The 24,451-nt window shown below is 33.9% G+C and overlaps 1 protein-coding gene across 1 annotated transcript in view; it reads left to right on the top strand.

The window, feature by feature from the left end:
- The window catches only part of Mppe (Metallophosphoesterase), a 69,324-nt gene extending 45,448 nt beyond the window's left edge, over positions 1-23,876 (top strand). The window contains exons 6-8 of the mRNA XM_090378564.1: positions 3,979-4,029; positions 8,021-8,201; positions 23,713-23,876. Of these exons, the coding sequence (XP_090234690.1) occupies positions 3,979-4,029; positions 8,021-8,201; positions 23,713-23,876 (396 nt within the window). The remainder of the gene's footprint in view (positions 1-3,978; positions 4,030-8,020; positions 8,202-23,712) is intronic.
- Positions 23,877-24,451: the final 575 nt, after the last annotated feature.

Genomic DNA, 24,451 nt, shown 5'->3' with positions numbered 1-24,451 from the left:
CATACAAACAGAAAATTAACCATAGAACACATGCAATTTTTCATCATCACAGAGCAATACGGCCTTAGTCGCTAATGCTCCTAAAAACTCTGTGACAACAACAGCTCATGTATTACAATTTTAATCATTGCCTACATGATTTTCCCTACTGCTGAAGTTTGACTGATTGGTCTGTAGTACTCACTTCAATCCTAAAACTGCCTTTTTGGATTGGTGATACATTGGCATGTCTCCAATCCAAAGGAACATTCCTTGAGTCTGATCATGCCCTCAGAATTAATTTTAACATTTTGATGCACTCTCTCTCACCACCTTCCTCAAAATTACTGGGTATGGGTGCCATCAACAACTCAGGTGCCTTACTTTCCTTTAAAATTTTTTCTAATAAACAGACCTCTGTAATTTCAATATAGCTAATTAATAACAATCAGATTCACTCACACAGTTTTCTTGGCAACAGGTTTTTCATCTGTAAAAATCAATGCAAAGTATTTATCAATTAATGAGCATCATCAGCTGGGTTATCTGTGACTTTCTCCTGTGTCCATTAGTAATGATCTTATCTGGTCCTGATTCATTGAATCTGATTCTTCTTTGTATTTAAATACATGAAAAACCCTTTGGCCCTGTTCTCAGTTGTTGATTTTAATTAGACATTTTTTAATGTGGTACAGTAGAACGTCGGTTATCCAGAATAATTTGAAAGGCTGATCTTTCTTCTTTTTTTTAAATAATGGTAGTACAGTAAGCTCCGGTTATAGTGATCATGTTTGCAAATTGAATAAATTGAATTTTGATTAAAATAAGCGAAAGATTGAGTTTACTACCTGTTTATAACAGATTGTACAAACAAAAAGCCCAATAAACTGAAAACTGCATATTATTTTTTTATTGTTTTATGGTTGTGATCTCTAAAATTCTGTGACCTTCAGAATAGAAAAATATCACAGAGACTACTGGGTTTTCTCAGAAACCATGAGTGAATTTCTGATTAGTTTAGCTCCAGATTCGGTAAGAATAGTATTGGCCCGAAACTGTGATTTATTATTTTTCTCAATTTTTTTCAGTAAAATGTGAACTAAAATAAATCACGTAGTTTTAACATTGCAACAAAAAAACTGAAATTATTGATAGAATTAGAAAAGGTGGAAACTTAGGAAATCTCTCCAAAGCTTTTAATGTGGGAACTTGAACAATTTATGACATCAAAAAAAATTCCAGTGCTATAACAGAATTTGGGTTTGTTATGGATAATGAAGGAGGATCCTAGCAGGAAAAAAGACTATGTCAAAACCTGAAAATGCCACTTTAGAGAGTGCACTTTATTTGTGGTTTCTTCAGAAGCGAAGTTAGGTAAACCAGTGTCTGGCCCAATGTTGTGTGAAAAAGCTTTGCATTTTAATCGAAAATTAAGACATAATGAATATTTTAAGACAAGCACAGGTTGGCTGAAAAACTTTAAACTGAGACATGGTATACATGAACTAGATATTCAAGGCGAGAAACTTTCTGCAGATGAATCGGCAGCAGTGTCCTTTAAAAGTAAGTTTGCTTCAGTTATAGCAAATTACGAGAAAGAAAACATTTATAATGTTGATGAGATGGGCTTATTATGGAAAGCATTACCGAGAAAAACCCTAGCCACTAAAAGAGAAATGTCTGCACCATGTTTTAAGATGAGAAAAGAGAGAGTTACAATTGCTGTGTGGAAATGCCACTGGAATGCACAGATTGTCCGTGCTTGTTATCGGTAAGTCGAAAAAACAGACCATTTAAAAATGTTTTCTAATTTTCTTGTTTTGTATAAAAATGCTTGGATGGATGTTTCTGTTTTCTGAGATTGGTTTATAATATTTTTTTATTTAATTAATCTCATTTAATTTAATCATCAAGTAAGATTAAATTTATTCAATCTTACCAGAAAAATTATTCGGAAAAAATTTTCTGCTTCGATTATCTGGAAAATTTGGCTATCTGGAAGAGGTCTGACATCAGTTATTCCAGATAACTGATGCTCTACTGTACTTTCATTTTCAATTTTGAAAATAATGGCTCTCTTTTAGACAATATCTCCCCTAAAGTAAAGAAATTGTGACCCTATTTTATACAGTATCTCCTTTACATCCACATTTGAGAATGGGAACTCATGAATGGTGCAATTGGGTCTGGCCCTTTAACATGCTGATTCCTTCTTTCAAACTCATCACAAAGTTTAGTAATCTCTGTAACACAAATTTACTGTGGGTGGTTTTCATCAGTTTTTCTCTATTTTTGAAATGCTGACTTGCAAAATAGGGAAGCTTTGGGGCTAGTTTTTCTTTAATTGTGAAACAAGAAGTTTTTAGATTTGAAAGCCTGTAAGGAACTTATCATTTCAATAATTGACTTTCCCTTGCAGCTTCAGATGCAGGCTGTTCAGGTTGGTAGTCTTATCTTTTAGGAACTTATCACCCTTTTTTGGTAGCATAGTTGGTAGAATAACCATCCTCCCCACACTGGCAGGAAAAGACCTGAGTTTGAATCCCATGAATGATACGAGGAATTCTTATGGGTCTTTTTCACAGTGTGGCTGAGTTAGTCAGTCTTGAATGAGGATAGCATAGTTTTTTTCTTCTGGAAACTTAGGTTTTTCATCTAGCAAACAGAAAATTGACCACAGAATGCATTCAATTTACAGACATAATATTTAAGGTACAATATGGCCTAAGTTGCTGATGCTTCTTAAAAATTCTTACCACAACAACAGGAACTTTTCACCCCTCAGTTAGAAAAGCAATTTTATTTCAAACAGGATTCCTGAAATCTCTTCAGGAATTTTCCATGATGCTGCCACTTTCTGCTAGTGTGATTACTGTGTTTGCAATATTTTCTTCAAACTGTAACTAGAACAGACACTTTGCAAGACAAATGTTTTGCACATATTCAACTTTGTATACTTATCTGTATGATACAAGGAAGAAAGTTTATATAATATCAGCCCAAAAAAAACCCCTACCCACAACATTTTGTCCATCTTCTCTAATAATAATCCTTCCATATTGAAATTACTCACTTCTGTAACACTAGATGGAGGCTTGTTTGAATAGTTGATGATTGTTCTCTGGCCAAAAACAAATTTTTATATGTTTATCCCACCACTATCCTTTTTCAGTTTAAATTTATGTTCTTTCTTTCTTTTTCTGTCTGTCTGTCTGTCTGTCTGTCTGTCTAATATTTTGAAAATCATTTGATTTTGACATCACCGACAGTAAGAAAAGTTGCTAAAGATCATAAGTGCTTATGAAAGGGACATTAAGAAAATAGTTGGAATAGTAGATTATTCATGTCACATTTATTTCTTATTATAAGGGATGAAGTCAGAGGCATTGGAAATAGTTTTTTCTATTTAACAAATCAGCTACTTGTAGTTTGCAGCCTGTTAGTTGGGAAAACTAGGGACATTCATTTGAATTTGTTTCATTCCTTTAACCTTCAGATGACATTGAGCCTCACAGTCAATTGGTCGGTATTAAGTGAAATCCAATGGTAAACATGATGTGAGATGAACTGTTGGTGAAAATGAAATATATAAGCAGAAGACAACTTACAAGAAAATTAATCTATTATGATGTATAAGAACAGTTAAACATTGGCTATTATCTTTTAATTAGGAAGGATAGAAATGTTAGTTAGATGGGAAAAATAAGAAGAGAGAATGATAGAAACAGAGATTTACAAGAAGCAGCCAAGTGTGAGGAACAATCTTTGGGTTTAGAAATTGCAGAGACCAGAGTGATTTTAGAATCACTGGTTAATACGTATTCTTTGTCTCATTATTGCTTTTCATAGTATACTTTGATTACCAGTTATACTTAAGTTTTATTAGCTGATTTCATTTTATCTGTTACACTTAAAATTTCTTGTCAGTTTAATTCTAGTTTAACAATTTATATATAGTTTATGCAAATTTTTATAACATTTTTTCCCCACCTGAACTAGGCTGTTCGTGATCTCAGTCCCCATCTGATTTTGTCTGCGCATGAGCACGTGGTAAGTGGAATTATATAATCGTATGGAAGACTGAATTCATTATTATATACAGGTATATAATAGAAATGAGTAGTAAATGACTATATATGATAGAGATGGATAATAAATATTAGAAAAAAATTATTGCTACTCATAAATGGAAAGAGCAGTGATTCAGTTGTTTTCTTGTTAGTGGTGTCTTTAAATGCAGTTTTTGGAAATGAAATTAAATTGCAATTAAGCAACAACTGTAATCAACTAAATTTTGATAAAGATTTCATAAATACAAAAAAAAAGATTTTTCTGGAACATGGGAACCCTCCCCCCAAAAAAAAACAAAGAAAACCAGTATTATACATTTTACCTTCCATACTTATTTTCCTTTAAAATGGGGAATCCTAAGCCATTTTACTGACAGACCTATGTGGCCATAGGCTTTGTAGACTAAAGTCATCATTACATAGTCTTTTTATGCTTTTATTTTTCTTTTTTCCTCTTCATCTTCTTCTTCTTTTCAGACATATATTATGATTTGTACTCTTGATTTTTTAAGGAGTCTTTGTGTGCTGTAATGTAATAACTAGATCGTATGTATAGCTTAGCTTAATTTTCAGCACACACCTCATAGTAATTCGCTTAGCTGGTGGAGAGTTTTACCACATACATAGTGGTTGTAGGATTCTAATAACTTACAGGGATTATGGGTTTAAAACTAAGTTATGGGCTATAAAAATTTTTTTTTTTTTTTTTAAGAAAGGAAAGTGCACCTTCCATTCCATGGTTGCCTAATTAAATTAAATTAAATTAAATGAAGAAAAAATAGAAGCTAATAGTCGCGCACGAGCGACTTTCGAAATTCGTCTTCAGTTAGCTATAGTGGGGGTTGTTGTTGTTGTTGTTATTATTTGGTTTTTAGGAGCATTAGCAACTAAGGCCATATTGCTCCGGTGCGGTGGTCATTCCCTGACCTTTCCGCATGCTCCGTATTTGGTGGTGACGGGCTCGAACCCCGGTCTAATCAAGAAGCGTGTGCTACGCACTGCTGCTCCTTCCTAGTGGGGGGGGGGAAGGGAGAGATCACGCTTGTGTTATATACGGGTTGGGTTCCTGAAATGCTTTTCAGTGCATGTGGAAACTTAATGCATGCTAAATTCCAAATGGAGGAGAAATTGGCGGGAATCTTTTTGTTTAACATGTTGAGTGATGTATGGCGCTTAAACCATTCGATGACGAGGGCTTCGTTTTCAAGGATTTTGTAGCTAGAATTTAATTTAACTACTGTGATGGCTGAATCGATGAGTGGGTTGTGATTTTGAGATTGGACGTGTTGTGTTAGTTCTGTACTTGCTGAATTAGTTTTGAAGCTATTAAAGTGGTAGTATGCACGTGTGCTGGAAATTTTTGATGTCCCGAATTTTGCTGTTGTACTGCCTATGTAACATGCTTGGCAATCTGATTGGCATCTGATCAAATATATAATGTTGTTGTAATCTTGTGTCTCGTACTCGTGTGTTGTCTTGTATGAATTGAATTTGGAACTTAATTTGTTATAAGATGTGAATATTAATTTGATATCTGTATTTTTAAAAATCTGTTGAAGTCTTCTAGCGTATTGTTGATGATATGGGAGCGCGATAAGGGGTTTATGTATCTTATTCTTGTTCACGTGGTTAATAATTTTGTTTGGGTTATTAGGGTTATTATGAACTTTGGTGATGGTTTCTTTTATTAGTTGTGATGGGTATTTTCTGTCTGAATTTTTTGGTGGGGTATTGCAATTCTACAGATAGGTCTGTTTGTGTGTGGCTATATTTTATATCTGATATACAACAGCATTGTATATCTGGTTGTATAGAACTGCTTTTTTGATGTATAGAGGGTGGTGTGAGTGGTAATGTAAGAATTTACCTGTGTGTGTGTTTTTCTGTATATTTTGGTGCCTAAAGATGTGCTTATTTTGTATACAGTGAGGTTTAGAAAAAATTAATTTTATTATCGGTTTCTACTTCGAGGGTAAATTTGAGTCTTTCATGTGTTGTGTTAAAGGTGTTCAGTAAAGTATTGATGGTGGTTCTGTTGCCTATTAAGAGGGTGATGTGAGTTCTAAAACTCACATCACTGTTACTTGACGCCAAACAATTTAAATTCCAAAATAACATCTACGAACAAATTTTTGGCCTTCCCATGGGCCTCGGTATCTCTGCTCCTTTATCCGAGATCTACCTCGCATCTATCGAAGAAAAAATTCTCCAACCCTTTCCCCCAGGAATTAAACTATACATGAGGTATGCAGATGACGTCCTCTTAATAGGCAACAGAACCACCATCGATACTTTACTGAACACCTTTAACACAACACAACACATGAAAGACTCAAATTTACCATCGAAGTAGAAACCGATAATAAAATTAATTTTCTAAACCTCACTATATACAAAATAAGCACATCTTTAGGCACCAAAATATACAGAAAAAACACACATACAGGTAAATTCTTACATTACCACTCACACCACCCTCTATACATCAAAAAAGCAGTTCTATACAACCAGATATACAATGCTGTTGTATATCAGATATAAAATATAGCCACACATAAACAGACCCATCTGTAGAATTGCAATACCTCACCAAAACATTCATCGACAGAAAATACCCATCACAACTAATAAAAGAAACAATCACCAAAGTTTATAATAACCCTAATAACCCAAACAAAATTATTAACCACGTGAACAAGAATAATAATAAGATACATAAACCCCTTATCGCGCTCCCATATCATCAACAATACGCTAGAAGACTTCAACAGATTTTTAAAAATACAGATATCAAATTAATATTCACATCTTATAACAAATTAATTTCCAAATTCAATTCATACAAGACAACACACGAGTACAAGACACAAGATTACAACAACATTATATATTTGATCAGATGCCAATCAGATTGCCAAGCATGTTACATAGGCAGTACAACAGCAAAATTCGGGACATCAAAAATTTCCAACACGCGTGCATACTACCACTTTAATAGCTTCAAAACTAATTCAGCAAGTACAGAACTAACACAACACGTCCAATCTCAAAATCACAACCCACTCATTGATTCAGCCATCACAGTAGCTAAATTAAATTCTAGCTACAAAATCCTTGAAAACAAAGCTCTCGTCATTGAATGGTTTAAGCGCCATACATCATTCAACGTGTTAAACAAAAAGATTCCCGCCAATTTCTTCCCCATTTGGAATTTAGCACGCATTAAGTTTCGACGTGCACTGAAATGCATTTCGGGAACCCAACCCGTATATAACACAAGCGCTCTCTTCCCCCCCGCCCCCACTATAGCTAACTGAAGACGAATTTCGAAAGTCGCTCATGCGCGACTATTAGCTTCTATTTTTTCTTCATTTAATATAATTTAATTTAATTAGGCAACCATAGAAGGAAGGTGCACTTTCCTTTCTTAAAAAAAAAAAAAAAAAAAATTTTTATAGCCCATAACGTAGTTTTAAACCCATAATTCCTGTAAGTTATTAGAATCCTATAACCACTATGTATGTCGTAAAACTCTCCACCAGCTAAGCGGATTACTATGAGGTGAGTGCTGAAAATTAAGCTAAGCTATACATACGAACTAATTATGATTTGTATTAATCAGCCTAATGTGCAACTGTTTAAATGTTGATAATAATCTATATTCAACATTCATATCACTGTCCAGTTTTAAAATATTTGCATTTATGCATATTTTAGTTTCCATCTTAGTTGATGTTGAAGCAACATCAAAGCAAGCATAATTAATCAAATCTGGTTAACTGCAAATAAATGAATTGATTGAATGAGAAAATGTTTTTTTTTTTTATATATAGCCATTTAATAAATATATAAGATGTTTATATACCTGTAGCTGTATACATTTTTTTGGTTTGTCATTTTGTGAATAAATTTTTTTAACATGCACAAGTTATATGGAATTGCACAGTTTTAATTTATTAATTCTATTCCAGTCAGTGAAGTTGCTGTCTCACCGAAAAACAGGTGTGAGAACCAAGCTGATTTCATCATTTGCATACAATGGTATTCAGCGAATCAATCTGACAGATGAAGAATATTTATGTGAAATAATGGTCCCAACATGTTCATATAGGATGGGTGTACATAAAATGGGCTTTGGTGCATTGATTATAAGTAAGTACTTGAAGTTGTCAAGCTCTTAGTTTTGTTCGGTGCATTCTTATGTTAGAAGGTTGAACATGTCCTTGTCGCATTTTTATTCTTAATATATGGTGATCAGAACTGCACTGTGTGCTTAACAGACTCATTTGTGATGGAAATAGCCTACATGATTTTTGACCTTCAGTGATCTCAGCCTTTCATCTGCTCTACTTTTATGTTGATTGCCACTTGTTTGAAAGTGAATTTGAGCATAAAAATGATTTTGTCACTTGAAGCATGATGTTTCACATATGCTCTGTAGTGTAAGGGAGTACATTGAGTGGGTAGAACTTTCAAAAAAGTTCCCTGATGTCCTTCCATGCTGCGGTACATGGCAATTAATTATCAAATTTTGTAAAGCTGATTCAGTTATAGTTGCTCTGCCATTTTGCATACTTATTATTGTTAACTGATATAAAAATCCAGGAAATTTTGGTTTGCATATTGTCATGTCTGACTAAGTGATTTTGTAAATAACCACTAAAGGTTGATTTCTTATATGGTAGCAGACAAAATCACTTTTTAGTTAGCTTTTGCTTGTTTGCCTATACAAGATTACGGCCATGAAAGAATTTAATGGTATGAATTATGCCAAGCATATGGATTATTGCTGAAGGTTTGATACTTTATTACTACTAATAAAACGAATATTTTGGGTATTTATTTTTTTCTTAATAATTCTGGTTTTATATCTCCAATTGTGTCAATAGCCAAGACAGGCGTTTGGTTAGTAGAAAGTCCACACATGATAATGGAGGCATTATTATGTAATCAGGCAATTGCTGCATGGCATACGGTGTAGTAAATGGGAAATTGTATTTTTATGTCAAAATGATTAGCTAAAAATGCTATTTCAGATTTGCATCCCTTCATAGGTAACGTAAATGAAGAAAAATTGACCAGACTTGCTTATAAGAGGATAATGTCACTCACATGCATAAAATTTAATTTTTATTTGTTTATTTATTTATTTATTTATTTTTTGGGTAACGTAAAGAAAGCCAACACAAGAACCATGGAAACTTATACCGGTCAAAAGCATTTCCTAGTACCGCAGCTTCTCCCTGAATTCTCGGTAAGCAGATGGTTTGTGTTATTGGAGTTCATGAGTGGGCTGAAATTTACTTATGGGTACACCCTCCAGACTGCCTCAGTCTTAGGGTGTTTATCCCACCTTCCCGCTGTTTTAACCTGATACAAAAACGACTTCTACAGATGGTATGTGTGTTATCGGTAGTTGCAGTAGAAGTCATTTTCCTATCGGGTTAAAATAGCAGGAAGGGGAGATAAACACCCTAAGACTGAGGCAGTCTGTGGAGGGTGTACCCGTAAGTAAATTTCAGCCACAAAGGCAGTACACTCACGAACTTCAATAATCTGCTTTTAATAATGAGAAAAAACTAATCAATACATCGTTATCGACTTCTACTGCCATTACCGATAACATGCACCATTGTTTGCCAAGAGCGCAGGGAGAAGCTGTGGTACCAGGAAGCGCGTTTGACTGCTAAAAGTTTCCCGTGGTTCTTGTGTTGGCTTTCTTTACCATTTATCTTTTTTTTTTTTTTTTTTGACAAAAAAATAAATTGAATTTACTGCTGCAATGCTGCCTATCAACTTTGCTTACAAGCATTAGGAGCAGTTTTTTATTTATAATAGTTTCAAAAATCAGTGCAGATGTACTCTTTTAACAAGATAAGATGTTATACTAGCTGAAATTAAAGAAGGGTATTCAGTTCAGATCCAGAGGGTGATGAAACTGGATTGAATAATTCATATATAAATGTAGGTGATAAAATAATGGGTTTTATTTACAGTAATACCCCGAAGTTACGTGATAGGTGGGTCCAACGAAAATCGCGTAAGTCGGGGTACAACTTTGCATATAAATACATATAAATTTTGTTTAATTGGGACCAAGGACTAACAAAAACACTAGTTTAGAAGAAAAATATTTAGTAAAATTGCAGTTCTTTATATTTATTAATACAAAATATGTATTAAAAAAAATAAATGAGTTACGTAAAAAAGTTATTTCGATGGCTTCATAAAATCTAACAAATTCGTCTGACGACACAGCGCCTTCTTTTTTTCACGCAGAATTTCTTCGTAGCAAGCTAATAATTTTTTTATTCCTTGCTTTGTAGCTATAACACGTTCTTCGTTGGAGTTTGTGTTCTAAAATTTTTAAGCCCTTTTCAATTGAGCTGAGACCTGTCAAGCTTGCAATTGTCATGTGCTTTTCTGGGGAAACTGGGTCTGAAGTGTCGGATACTTCAGTGACGTTTTGCTCACGCATCTCTATGAGCTCATTCATTGTCAGCTCCTGACTATGTGAATCCAACGGCTCGTTGACATCATCACCATTGACTTCCAAATCTAATTGCCTGGCAAGATTAACAACTTCTATCACATGAGCGACATGATCAGTGTCTGGCGTTGTTTTCATCTCGTTTTTGAAAAAAAATGGACAAAGTTTCTTCCAGACACCATTCAATGTTTTTTTGTGAATTTCATCCCAAGATTCTTCAATGATTCTTACGGCATCTAAAACATTGAATTGTTTCCAAAAGTCTTTAACAGATATCTCACTATTTTGTCTCATAGCTTCATTCAGACGTGCAAACGAACGACTCGTGTAGTAAGCCTTGAACGTTTTGATGACTCCCTGGTCCATCGGTTGAAGCAAGCTGGTTGTGTTTGGAGGCAAAAACACAACTTTCACACGTGGGTCGAAATTAATTAGGGTGGCAGGAGGGTGACCGGGTGCATTGTCAATAAGAAGCATCACTTTAAATAGAATCTGTTTAGACTTGCAATAACGTTCGACTTTGGGTTGTGGTGACCGAACCAGTCCTCAAAAACAGAAGCTGCCACCCAAGCTTTATGATTTGATTTCCAAATCACTGGTAAGCTAATTTTAGATATACACCAAACGAAAAAATCAATAACCGCGTAACTCCGAGTTCGCGTAAGTCGGGGTATTACTGTATTTTTTATACAATTATTTTTTTACAAAATTTTGATTCTGATTTTATTTTTGACAATAATCCCACTCTGTTTGGCTATAAAGTTAAAATAGCAAAAAAATTAATATTCAGAACCATTTATATACAGCACTTAGTTTTTCAGTTTTTACAAAATTTCACATTTCTTGGAAAAAATTAACTCAAGCTCACATACATCCTTGTCCAGAAACTCATTTGTGAAAGGATTAACATGAAAATAAAATTATTTTATTTAAATTTTTTTTTGATATGAAAAATAAGAAATAAAGTTTGTAATTAATTTATATGAAAAAAGTTAGATTGAAAAACCATGTTTATGTTTGAATTAATGACTTGAAATCTAATGCCACAAATTATTTTATTATTTAAATACATTTGCTTATTATATATAAGCAAATGTATCTCTTCCTGAAATTTACTACATAAAGGCTGCTATTATATATATATATATATATATATATATATATGTATATATGTATATACAGTTGGACCTCTCTTTAACGAACTTCCATATAGCTAATTTTTTTGATTTCCCCTTGGGCATTACATTGAAAAAATAGTTTCTGCATAATGAACTAATTTCAAGAAACCTGGATATGCATTGTTCGCACCTCTGGCCTTCAGATAATAGAGCTAATGCTGTAGAAAGCATGAATTAATAGCTAAAAGGATTAAGATTTAATTCCTTTAGCTTTTAAGAGCTAAGGGATTGATTCTTAAGAGCTAAAACATTCCACAATTTAGTCTTGCCAGTAAAATCTATGCAACTGAGAAGTCAGGTTTTTACGAGTTGCCCGTAAAACCTATACAACCAAAACCTCTTTGGTTTTGGTTGTATAGGTTTTACACTTGTAAAACCTATACAACTGAGAAGTCACACTTGTCTACTTCTATCTATGTATCCACAGCTATTGGCAAAGATTAAGGCATATTCGTGTAGATCTGGGAATTAAAAAAAAAAAAAAAAAAATTGCTTTAAATTTTAATATCCCTGCCAGTATGTGTCAACCATTCTGAAAAACAGTGTTTCGATTCTCAAACTGTTTGAGCAAACAGGACCCAGGCAAAAGCATGTGAAATTATGCCTGTATGAAGATGTAGATGAAGCCGTTTTTAAGTGGGTGAAGTTGATTTGAGACAAAAACATGCTGATATCAGGGCCATGAATAAAAGAAAATGCTATGGAGTACACATCTTTTCTGGGGCATAAAACATTCCAAGTCAGTTCTGGTTGGCTGGACAAATTTAAAAAGTGCCATGGCTTACTCAAAAAAGTTATTTCTGGTGAAAATGGAGTCACAATTGAACAAGACTGTACTCATTGAAAGAAACAATTTGAAAAACATTACTACGAATACAAAGGCATATTCAACGTTGATGAAACGTCTATTATTCAAATGTTTGCCGAACATGACACTGACTTTTAAAAGTGATAAATGTTTAGGTGATAAAATAGTAAGGACAAGAATTAGTCTTGGTTTGTGTAAATATGACTGGTAATGAAAAACTGAAGCTTTTGGTAATAGAAAAAAGTAAACAACCCCAATGTTTCATTAGAGTTGGACTACAACAAAAAATCTTAGATGACAAATGAAAATTTTGAACAGTGTATTTTAAATTTTGATAAAAAGATGATGCAAGAAAACAGAAAAATTGCATTGATTCTTGACAACTTGCCCTGCTGCTTTCACTCGGTAATTTCGAAACTTACAGGTGTGAAGCTAGCTTGTTTTCTTCCCTCTGAATACTTCATCTAACTGCAACCAATGGAAGAAGGCATTATCAATAATTTGAAAATGCACTACTGATGGTGCATACTGAAAAAAATTATACTGAGAATAGAAACCAACCAACCTATAGATTCTGTTATAGATTTGCAGATGTGCACATGTGTAAAGTCAAGATGTGACGGACATCTTGACTTGAACAACAATTAAGAACTGTTTTGCAAAAGCAGGTTTTGATAAAATGCCAATTAAATGCCAATGAGTGGGATGAACTACTTGAAGATATTGAGCAATCTTGGGAAGAACACCAAGTGAGAGTTTTGAGCAGTGGAGAAATTGTTCTTGACGAATTTTTAGGAGTTGATAATGATGTCATAGTAGCTGAATATCCGAGGACTCTAACATTTTGGAGAGTATTCAAAGAACTAGTCACAATATCAGCAGTGAGTTGGATGAAAAGGAGAACAATATTAAACCCACCAAACGTCAAATGTTGGCAGCATTTGAAACTTTGTATCGAGACCTTCAATGTGAAGAAAATGTGCCAGAAAATATATTTGAGTGTTTAAACAACTGCAAACATTTTCATGAACAATATACAGTAAAATCCAGTGTACAACAAAAAATAACCAGATATTTTACGAAATAATTCTTATTAGTGCACATCATGTAAGTAGTCATTTCTTAATAGGTATGTATTAATAAATTAATTTTTTTAAAATGATAGAAAATTTATTCATTCCCACTTATTTCTGATTTATTTCCTATCTTTTACTATATTTCTGAATGTTGAATTACAGTATTTTTCATTGTTGAAGCGGTCATATTTCTTATATAACGAAATTTCTGTTTAACAAATTTTTTCAAGCAAACGATTGATTTTGTTATATAGAGGTCCAACTGTATATTATTAGAATTAACATTAATGGGAATAGAGTTTGTGGCACTAATTAACATTAAATAAATTGATTTTAACAATTTGCAGTCACCACTATGTCATCATAAAATTCCACTTTCTATTTGATATTGTAGTGACTGCAATGTTTGGTATTACCAGTTATAAAATTTGTTTTCCTGCCTCACTGGTATGGGAAAACAAATTATTGTAATGTTATCTAGTAGTAGTAGTGGCATGTGATGCAAGAAAGCAAGTGTATGAGCTTATGCAGCATCAGCCAAAAAAAAAAAAAAAAAATTCACACCATTCCCTCCAAATGCCTGTCCAGAGTTCCTCCTTAAATTTATTCACCCTATCAACTTCCACAATGACAGATGGAAGTTTGATCCAGCAATTAACCACCCGCTGGCTAAAGGCAAATTTCTGCACATCTATTCTACATCTGTCCTTTCTTAATTTGAATTTATGCCCCCTTAGGTTCGTAATCTGAACAAGTGGAAGGATCCCATCAGAATTCAGCGTGCTGAACCCATTCAAGGCTTTATATACCTCAATCAGATCACCACGCAGGTGCCTAGTCTCCAGCCACTGCAATTTGCAGAATTTAAGCCTCTCTTGGTAAGAGGATCCCTTCATTCCCCTCACCAGTCTTGTTGCCCTTCTCTGTACATGCTCAAGCAAATCTACATCCTTCCTAAAATGAGGCCACCAGACCTGTATGCAGTACTCAAGGCGTAGCCTGACCATTGCCTTATACAGAGGGACAATCACCTCCTTTTCCCTGCTAGCAAAATTCCTGTATATCATTGACAAAACCCCATGACCTGCCCTGGCAGCCTGTCTGCATTGCTCAGAAAACTTCATATCTGATTGCACAATTACTCCCAGGTCTTTTTCATTTTCTACCACCTTAAGTGTAGTACTACACAGTTGGCACATTTCTCTGGGGTTACTTCTACCCATATGCAGTGCTTTGCATTTGTCAAGGTTAAACTTCAGTTGCCACTTCTTAGCCCATTTTCCCAACTTATCCAGATCCTGTTGCAGTAGCACACTGCCATTACTGTCATTAACAATCCTGTCAACCTTTGTATCATCTGCAAACTTTGACATTAAGCCTGCTATACCTTCATCAATATCATTGATAAATATACAAAACAACAGTGGACCCAACACCAAACCCTGTGGGACTCCACTAATAACATTAGTCCACAAAGAGCAGCACCCATCGATTACCACTCTGTCTTCTCCCACTTAACCATCCTTTTATCCATTATAGAAACTTACCCTTAATATCATTCTGCTCCAATTTGTACAATAGTCTTTCATGTGCAACAGTGTCAAAAGCTTTCCTGAAATCCAAATATATGATATCAGAATTATTTTTTGCATTGTTCCTTTGTAACCACATCATAATATCCTATCAAATTTGTCAGGCAAAACTTTCCCTTAACAAACCCATGCTGTCTGAATTATTGCTGCAGCCTTGTCTAGATGATCCTGCAATGCATCTTTAACCAGTGACTCCATTATTTTACCTGGAACAGAAGTTAAACTAACTGGTCTGTAATTACTCGTGTCACCCTTCGATCCCCCTTTGTGAATTTGGGATACATTTGCACATCTCCAGTCCGTGGGTACCTCCCCTGAGTCCAAGGATGCTCTCATAATTATGGCTAAGGGTTTGCTTAGTTGCTTAGCCGCCTCCTTTAATATAACTGGATAGATCCCATCCACCCCAGGTGCTTTTCTTATGTTTAACTTCAACAATTTCTCCTGCACTTTGCTCTCAGTTATTACAAAATCATTAAGTATCCTGCTACAATTTGATAACCTTCTGCCATTTTCAAACCTTAATAATTCCTCATGTGGGAATGTAGATGCAAAATACTCATTCAATTTGTTTGCTATCTGAGCAGGATCATCAACAGTCAATCCATTGATATCAAGTGGACCAATCAGATTCATCCCCTTCCTTTTAGAGTTTATATAAGTAAAGAAATCCTTGCTGTTTTTCTTAGCATCTTTTGCCAAGGATTTCTCGTAATCTGCCTTCACCTGCCTAACCTCCTTTGTGACCTGATTACAGACTAGCTTATATCTGCCATAGGCTTCTGAGTCATTTGATAATTTATATGCATCCCATGCATTTTTCTTCTCTGTTACGAGTGTCATTAGTTCATTTGATAATCATTTAGGCCTAAACCTTGAACAATATATCTTAATAGGTATGAAACGTTTAGGAGCATCCACGATTAATTCCTTGAATGCTTCCCACTTAGAATTTACTGTTTGTAACATCGTCAGTTGATTCCACTGTACAGAATTTACAAACTTTCTGAGACCACTGTACTCACCTTTGCGGTAGCAAAAACCCTTTCCTTTACCCCTGATGGTAATTAAATCTTTAAGTAAATCCCACATCGGTACACTGTGATCACTGCCACCTAGTGGTTCCTTTATCTGCAAATTCTTAATACACGAATGATCACTGCTGATAACCAGATCAAGAGTATTACTCTTCTCTGGTTGCCTCTCGATTTATATGTAAACAATCTGAAAAAATAAATTGATGTTTAGATTCAATTGTTCACAGGGTAGTAGTGGTTTTATTTCATTTTAGAAATCACAGAGTAACTTATACTCTAAGAAGTGAAGTATTTAGCCATGGTGTCAACATCTTGTGAAGGATATTTCTGATGAAGAAATGGTACAATTTTCTGATCGAAAATTTTATTTAGTTTTGTCAGATAGCGAGAATGATTATTTGAAATCGAGATATTTCTAGTAACAATAATAAAGAATTTTATAACAACCTGTCACTTGAAAATGGTGTGAGAATTTCAAGACCAAGCAAGGTAAATGAAGTTTCATTCAAACATTTTCCCCCTTTACTATTTTGAACTGTGGATTTAAATTGACTACAGCAGGCTCTCGTTATAACACAGTTCGCTTTATGTTGATTCTCTATAATGCTGTTCTTATATTATAACCCGTATCTGACTATAACGCTGTCACAAATCACTATAATGCTCTTTTACAGATTGGCACATTTAACGAAATTGTTTCATTTGATGCAGTCGATAGCTTGAAAATGAATAGCAAAACAGCATTAAAACGTTTCCCATGCCGCCTTGAGAAATTTTCCCACGCTCAGTGAAATTTTCTTGCATGCTAATTTAATTGCAGTACAGTGACTTGTTATGTAGTTCAGAGATCAACATTTTAAAAAATGATCAAGTATATTGCTTGTAATATTTGCATTATATGCATTTATCCAAAGTCTAGTCATCACTTAGTACAGTATTAGACATTGTGCATAATGGACAGTTTACTCAAACATTGTACCATAATTAATGCAACCAACACAGTTACATTTTCGAAGAGTTAATAATGGCGGATAAGAACGAAAAAGCAACGTCTAGACAGTACGAAGACTACAAATGTAAGAAAAAGACTGAATTTGAAAATTAAATTAGACATTTTGAAGCGAAACGATTCCGGTCAACGACAAGCGGATGTGTGCCATAATTTAGGACTGGCAAGTTTAACTGTAAGAACAATTATAAAAAATAAAGAATTAATTTTAGCAGTGGGAAAGACAGCTGTTCCACTGCAAGCAACTAGGGCTAGGCCGGCTATTAGGATTGAAATGGAGAGAGTTTAACTAATTTTATTGAAGATAATATCCAATGCAGAATTCAGTTAAGTTAAACATTATAAAATAAATGTGGAACCATTTAAAAACTAGTAAGGGCTGGTTGAATAGATTTAAAATTCAAGGAAAAGCTGCAAGTACAGATCAAGGAGCCAAACTTTCAAAAAAGAACTTGTTAAAATTATTGAAGAGGGGTGTTATGTGTTATACTTCTCAACAAATTTTTAACATAGATGAAGCAGGACTTTTTTAGAAATGAATGCCTAAAAGAAGTTTCATATTGAAAGAAGAAAAAAACATGCCAAGTTTCAAAGCGGTGAAGGATCGGTTGACTTTATTGTTGGGTGGTAATGCTGCGGGGGATTTAAAATTATACCCCTTTTAGTTTACCAGGAAGAGGGCCAAAGTACAACCCAAAATCGACACATTTTTCATGATTAAATTCATCAGTTAAATTAAATCAATTTAGATCAATTAAATTCACAATTTTAATTGGAATTTTAAATTTAATTTTGATACGTAAGTAGTTACCACATAATTATATACATATGTCATGCAAAATATTTAATATTCAAACTGTATTTGAATATTTAATATTCAAACTGTATTTGAATATTAAATATTTTGACCGACATTTGTGCATCTTTTCACTACCATTTATTATTGATTAGGAAATATCCTATGGCACCGACTGCAACTCACAAATACATATGTTACCTTATGGCAGGGGTGGCCAACAAGTCGATCGCAATCTACCAGTTGATCGCGGCTTTAATTTCGGTCGATCGCGACAAATTTTAAATATATACATATATAAAATAGATTAGTCAAAATCTAAATGTTATTATTATGCGCCCCACTGCATACACTTATTAAAATCCGTTGAACCACATGACTACGCTTGTCGCTGCTCAGCCGATAGGCTTGTCTATTGAAAATTCGCGCAGTTACGTTGCGGACAGCATAGTGTATGCGTTGAATTCTTATTTAGCTTACTTAATATTAATAACTAGACAGTATTTATACGTTAATTTAATACCCTATGATTTAAAATGAATACTACGAAAAAGAGTAAAAAGTATCATTTAATGATAAAAGAAATATGTTGTTTGATTTGCAATGATTCCGTGGCTATACCCAAAAAAAGGAAATTTAGAAAGGCACTTCAACACACTCCATAGTAAACACCAATTGGATTTTCCTCCTGATAGTGGCCTTAGAAATAATAAATTAAGATAACTTAAATCCAGATTATTCGCACAACACAATTTATTCGTGGCACCTAATTTACAATCTAAAGCAGTAACTGTCACATCATTTCAAGTGAGTCTTGCAAAAAAATGCAAACCATTTTCTGATGGTCAATTCATCCAAGATGCATTTTTAGAAATAACAGATTGCCTTTTTGAAAATTTTAAGATCAAAAATGAAATTAAAAGTGCTCTTCAAGATCTGCAATTATCTCGAAATACTGTGACGAAAAAATGAGAGCGAACGTTTGCGTGCTGATATTGCTAATTTTGTGTCTTTTTCTTTATAACTGGATGAATCTACAGTTGTCAGTGATACAGCTCAATTGCTCATTTTCATTCGTATGGCTTTCGATGATTCTGCCACTAGAGAAGAACTGCTGGGTATGGTTTCATTAAAAGGAAGAACTAGAGGTCTTGATATATTTAATGAATTCAAAAATTTTATTGAAAAAAATTAAATTACCACTATTTAAGCTCATATCAATAACAACAGATGGAACTAAAGCAATGAGAGGAAATCTTAATTGATTCATCGCATTGAGCCAAAAGGATGATGAATTCCCAGATTTTTAGAGTTCCCACTGTATCATCTGCCAACAAGTGTTAGCCAGAAAAAGAATGAATACCAAAAGTGTTATAGACACAGCTTTCAAAATTGTGAATTCCATCAGAGGACAGTCTCTTCAAAGGAGACTTTTCAGAATGCAACTCGATGAAAATGAACCAGATCTGATATTACACACAGATGTGAGGTGGCTGAGTCGGAATAAGTTTCTACAGAGAATTTGAAATTTGCAGAATGAAATTAAAAAATTTGTTGATCAAAGGGGAGATGATTATCAGCAGCTACAAGATGTAGAGTAGTTATGTGATCTGGATTTTTTGGCAGATTTTACCAGTAAATTAAATGATCCGAATTTGGAATTACAAGGAAAAAATAAAAATGTGGGTGACATGATTAGTAGTATTTCTGCATATAAATATCAATTTTTGGCAATGGCTAAGGAAAAAATAATTCGATCATTTTGCAAACATGCAAGGTCATTTGCAAAAATATCCTGTTTTTCAATTTAATAGCGAAAAATATGTGTCTGAAATTGAGAAAGTTGTGGATGATTTTTAAACCAGATTCAGTGATTTTAAAATAATTGAAGTTCAATATATTTCTTATCCAGAAATTGCAGAAAAAATCGCCAAGATTTTTCAAATAGAGAAAATATTACTTGAAAATTAAATTATTACATTGCGAAACGATATCTTCCTAAAAGCCAGATAATCAGAAAAAGACTTTTGGATATATGTTTGCCAAGAAAAGTACCCAAATGTAAAAAAATGCAGTGAACTTTTAAATTCCTGTTTTGGTTCCACATATCTATGTGAATCAGCCTTTTCGTATTTGAAACAAACAAAGACGAAGAATCGCTCTAGTCTTATGGACTTGCTGTTGTTGTTGTTATTTGGTTTTTAGGAGCATTAGCAACTAAGGCCATATTGCTCCAGGAATATGCGGTGGTCATTCCCCGATCTTTCCGCATCTTCCATATTTGATGGTCACGGGCTCGAACCCCGGTCTAATCAAGAAGCGGGTGCTATGCACTGCTGCTCCTGTCCACCTAGCTATGGAGGCTTTCTGTGGTGTAGTTTTTTACTACACCACAGAAACTCTTTCGAACAAGGTAGATTCTGATTGTTCTGTATAGTGTAACTGGGTTTCTGTTTCGCTAAAGATGTTGTTTGGTGTTATTATTAACATAGTACTAAATGAAAAACTGATATATAAAAGAATTTCTGTCTATTCCACATTGGTCTGTGGAATGGATAGAGAAGAATTCCATTTTTTAAGAATGTATTTAGAATTTTCTTTAGATATTTTGGATGTTATACTCTACTCAGTAACAAAAGAACAAACAAAAAGAATTCGAAGCAAGTAATTTAAAGTGAAAAATATTGTTGATTATCTGGATGAAAATTTGCAGAAATATTGCATTAGATCAGTGGTTCTCAACCTTTTTTTGACTCTAACCCCTTTCGGCATAATATTTTTCATCCCAAACCCCTTTCAACATAATATTTTTAAAGCAAACTACCAAACCTATATTCTCTGAAATCGTATAATATTTCTAATTTTTTATTATAAAATATTTCTGTACTACATTTTTATAAGCAACATAGCATAATAATAAAAATTATTATTAAGTATTATTTATACTTTGTAAAGCAGTTATTAATCGGTCCAAACTAGATTTCGAACAGGCTAAGGGTAGAAAACTTGCTTCTTGTCCAAATAGTAGCCAAGCATTCTGGTCTCTTGCCAAAGTAATTGGCCACAATTTTGCCACATCAGCGAAAGATAAAGCTGACCTGCTAGCATCCTATTTTTTTTCCAACTCATGGATTGATGATCTTGGTAAATCACCTCAAACCATTCCCAGTACACTCCATTCAATGCCTCCTGTGGTCTTCCGTCAAAAGGATGCCAGAAAGATTTTGATGAATCTGATGCTAAGAAAGCTCCAGGTCCTGATGGTATTTCTCCATTTGTTCTCAAAATCTGTGCCCCTGAACTTACTCCTGTTTTGTATCATCCTTTTTCACTTTCTTATTCCAAAGGTGTTTTTCCTTTGGAAAAACACCTTTGGAGTAAGAAATTCCATTGACTGGATATGAGTAAATTTTGAAATTTACTCATATCCAGCCAGTTCCTAAAAAGGGTGACAAATCCCTTCCATCCAATTATCGTCCCATTGCGATTACTTCCTTCCATCCAATTATCGCTCCATTATGATTACTTCTACTCTTTCTCAAAGTAATTGAGAAATCAATTAACTGCCAACTTTTAAACTGTCTGGAAATCTTTCATCTGACCAATGATTGCCAGTATGGATTCCATCAGTGTCATTCCACTGGTGATATTCTGGCTTATGTTACCCTTCTATGAACAAATTCAATGGAAAAGTTTGGTGAAACTCAAGCCATTGCTCTTAACATTTCAAAGGCTTTTGATCATGTTTGGCATGAAGCTCTTCTAAATAAGCTTCGATCCTATGATTTGCCAGCTGTTTTTTGTAATTGGGTATCCAGTTTTTCTCTGACCGCTCACTGGTTAACGGTTGATGGCTCTCTGTCTTCTAACTTCTCCACTAATGCTGGTGTTCCCCAGGATTCAGTTCTTTCTCCCACTCTTTTCCTCTTGTATATTAATGAACTTCTTCCATTGACCAGAAATCCTATCGATAGTTTTGCTGACGATAGCACATTACATTCCACCTTCCAGTTAGCCATTACATTCCACCTTACCTTGCTGTACTAACTTCTCGAATATAGACTACCATTTCCTTAAATGCTGATCTCCAGGTAATTCTCCCACTGGAGATCAGCCTTTCAATCCTTCTAAAACTTAGTCCTGTCTAATATCTTGCAAAAATGATTCTTCCGCTCCTATGTTTATCTTTGATGACACTTCGACTTCTAGGCAAGATCTTGGCGATTACCCTGACTTCTAATCTCTCTTGGCATAAAGAACATTACAAATATTGCTTTCTCTGCATCTAAAAAACTAGATTTTCGCTTTCAGCGTTACTTTTCTTCCAAACAGTTGTTGACTCTGTAAAAATCACAAATCCAGCCTGCCACGGAATATTGTTCCCAGATCTGGGGCAGTGCCCCAAAACCTCTCTCAGGCTTCTAGATTCCATTCGAAAGAGGGCAGTTAGATTAATTAATGTCTCATCTCTAACAGAGTGTCTCTCCACTCTTTGTCTCAAAGACTTTTCTATAGATACTACCATGGTCACTGTTCTTCTGAATTGGCTTCTATAATTCCCACTCTCTCTCTCTCTCTTTCAAAACAGTCTGAACACATGTCGCAACCAGTTAACATCCTTTTACTGTCCAGGTTAAAACTCACAGAACCAACTTTTCTTCTTCCTTATTTATTCGTTCAATTTCCGTTTTCTGGAACAATCTTGTTTCTTATGTATTTCCTGAAAATTACATTCTGCAGAAGTTCAAGTCTAATGTCGACAAGTATCTTCTGTCATATTTTCAACCTTCAACTCACGGTACTAAGTACTGTACTCTAGTTTCTAAAAAAAAATACTTATACATAATACAATGGTCTTTGAGAATGAAAAAAAAAATTAGTATGGAAAACATTTATTTAACATGATATACTATAAGATAGTAAACTAATTATAAGGAATTGTGGGAGATGCAGTTTCTTTCTTTAGAAATTCTTTACTTTTTATTTAATTTTATTTTACTTTGTTTATTATTAGTTATATTTTGTAGTTTACAATATTATACCTATGTAAATCTAAGCAGAGGTCATTACAGAATTTTTATTGCAAACCCCCTGGAACACTTTCGTGAACCCCTAGGGGTTCGCGAACCACCTGTTGGGAACTGCTGCATTAGATGTGAAAGTACTGTTGGTTGTCAAGGGTAGAATTTCATTCATTTTTATTATAACCCTCAAAAGCCAACAAAATGGGTCTGTTGTGTATTTGTTTTAGCTGATTCAGAAACATATGGGTCTGTTGTGTATTTGTTTTAGCTGATTAATAAACAGAATACTGGTGATAATTTTAAGATGATTATAATAAAAATGTTGTTGAACAGAATATCATTAAGCAAGGTAAACCGGTATTAAAACCAGTTATACTGCTTAAAATAAAATTTGCAAATGTTGACTTTTAGGCTAATTTAATTATTAACTGTAGCAGCCTCTTAATGCATTCATTGTAATACATTTTCTAATATCCCATAATCAGTTTCCATTAAGTATGGAATTGTAATTATGAAAAAACTTCAACATGATTATTAATATTATTAGTTAAAAAATATTGCTGTTCTAATAATAGTAGGAGTAATTCCAGTATGAATATATAGGGTTTGTCTTTTACAAAAGATATGTCTTAAAATTTTGTTTTATCATTTAGATCCAGATGGATCATTATTGTATAGTGTTTATTGGCTTCCATCACGCTTATTCCATCTCTATGCTTATATTGGCCTCGGAATCATATCATTGCTATTGTTATTTCCATTTCCCTTGTGGCTGGTTGCTGACTATCTGATGAGGAAATCTGATAGTTCCATGTAGTTATTCCTTTTTTCCAAAAGTAAGTAATAAAAATTTTGTAAAAATATGTTGCAGATTTTTAAAATTTTTTATTTATTTATTTTTTTTACTTTTAATAATGTGTCAGAATGCTACAAAACTTATCAAATTTTTTTGAAAGCATTGTTTGCATTATTGTAAATGTTTTTCATCATTTGGAAATTACCATATATTTAAGAGTAATGATTTTTTGTAGTAATAAGATTTAGTGCCGAATAATATAAGAAAAATATTAAGTAAATTTTTTTGTTCTTACTTTATTAGTTTGCAGCCAGATGGTGGGATTTCTATTTGGCAAAGTAGTCTTCTCTAGTGTAATGTACCTGCCCCAATCATCTTGTTTATACCGGTCCTTAAATACAGACAAAACCACCACATGAAATGCTTTAAGAACCTCTTAGGTGCCCTTGAGCTGCTGCTACTACTGTTACTCCTATTATTCTGGTATGCTGTACATTGATAGGCTGTCAGAAGCTAAGTTTACCTACATGTGTCAAGCTTGTCACCCCATTATTTCCTGTACATGAGTTCATCTTATTCTTTATTGAAGCTCCATG

This window comes from Mastigoproctus giganteus, chromosome 7 (assembly GCF_048544385.1).
Source record: "Mastigoproctus giganteus isolate SK-2022 chromosome 7, ASM4854438v1, whole genome shotgun sequence".
NCBI classification, from domain to species: Eukaryota; Metazoa; Arthropoda; class Arachnida; order Uropygi; family Thelyphonidae; genus Mastigoproctus; species Mastigoproctus giganteus.
This window is presented reverse-complemented; position numbering and strand designations above follow the sequence as displayed.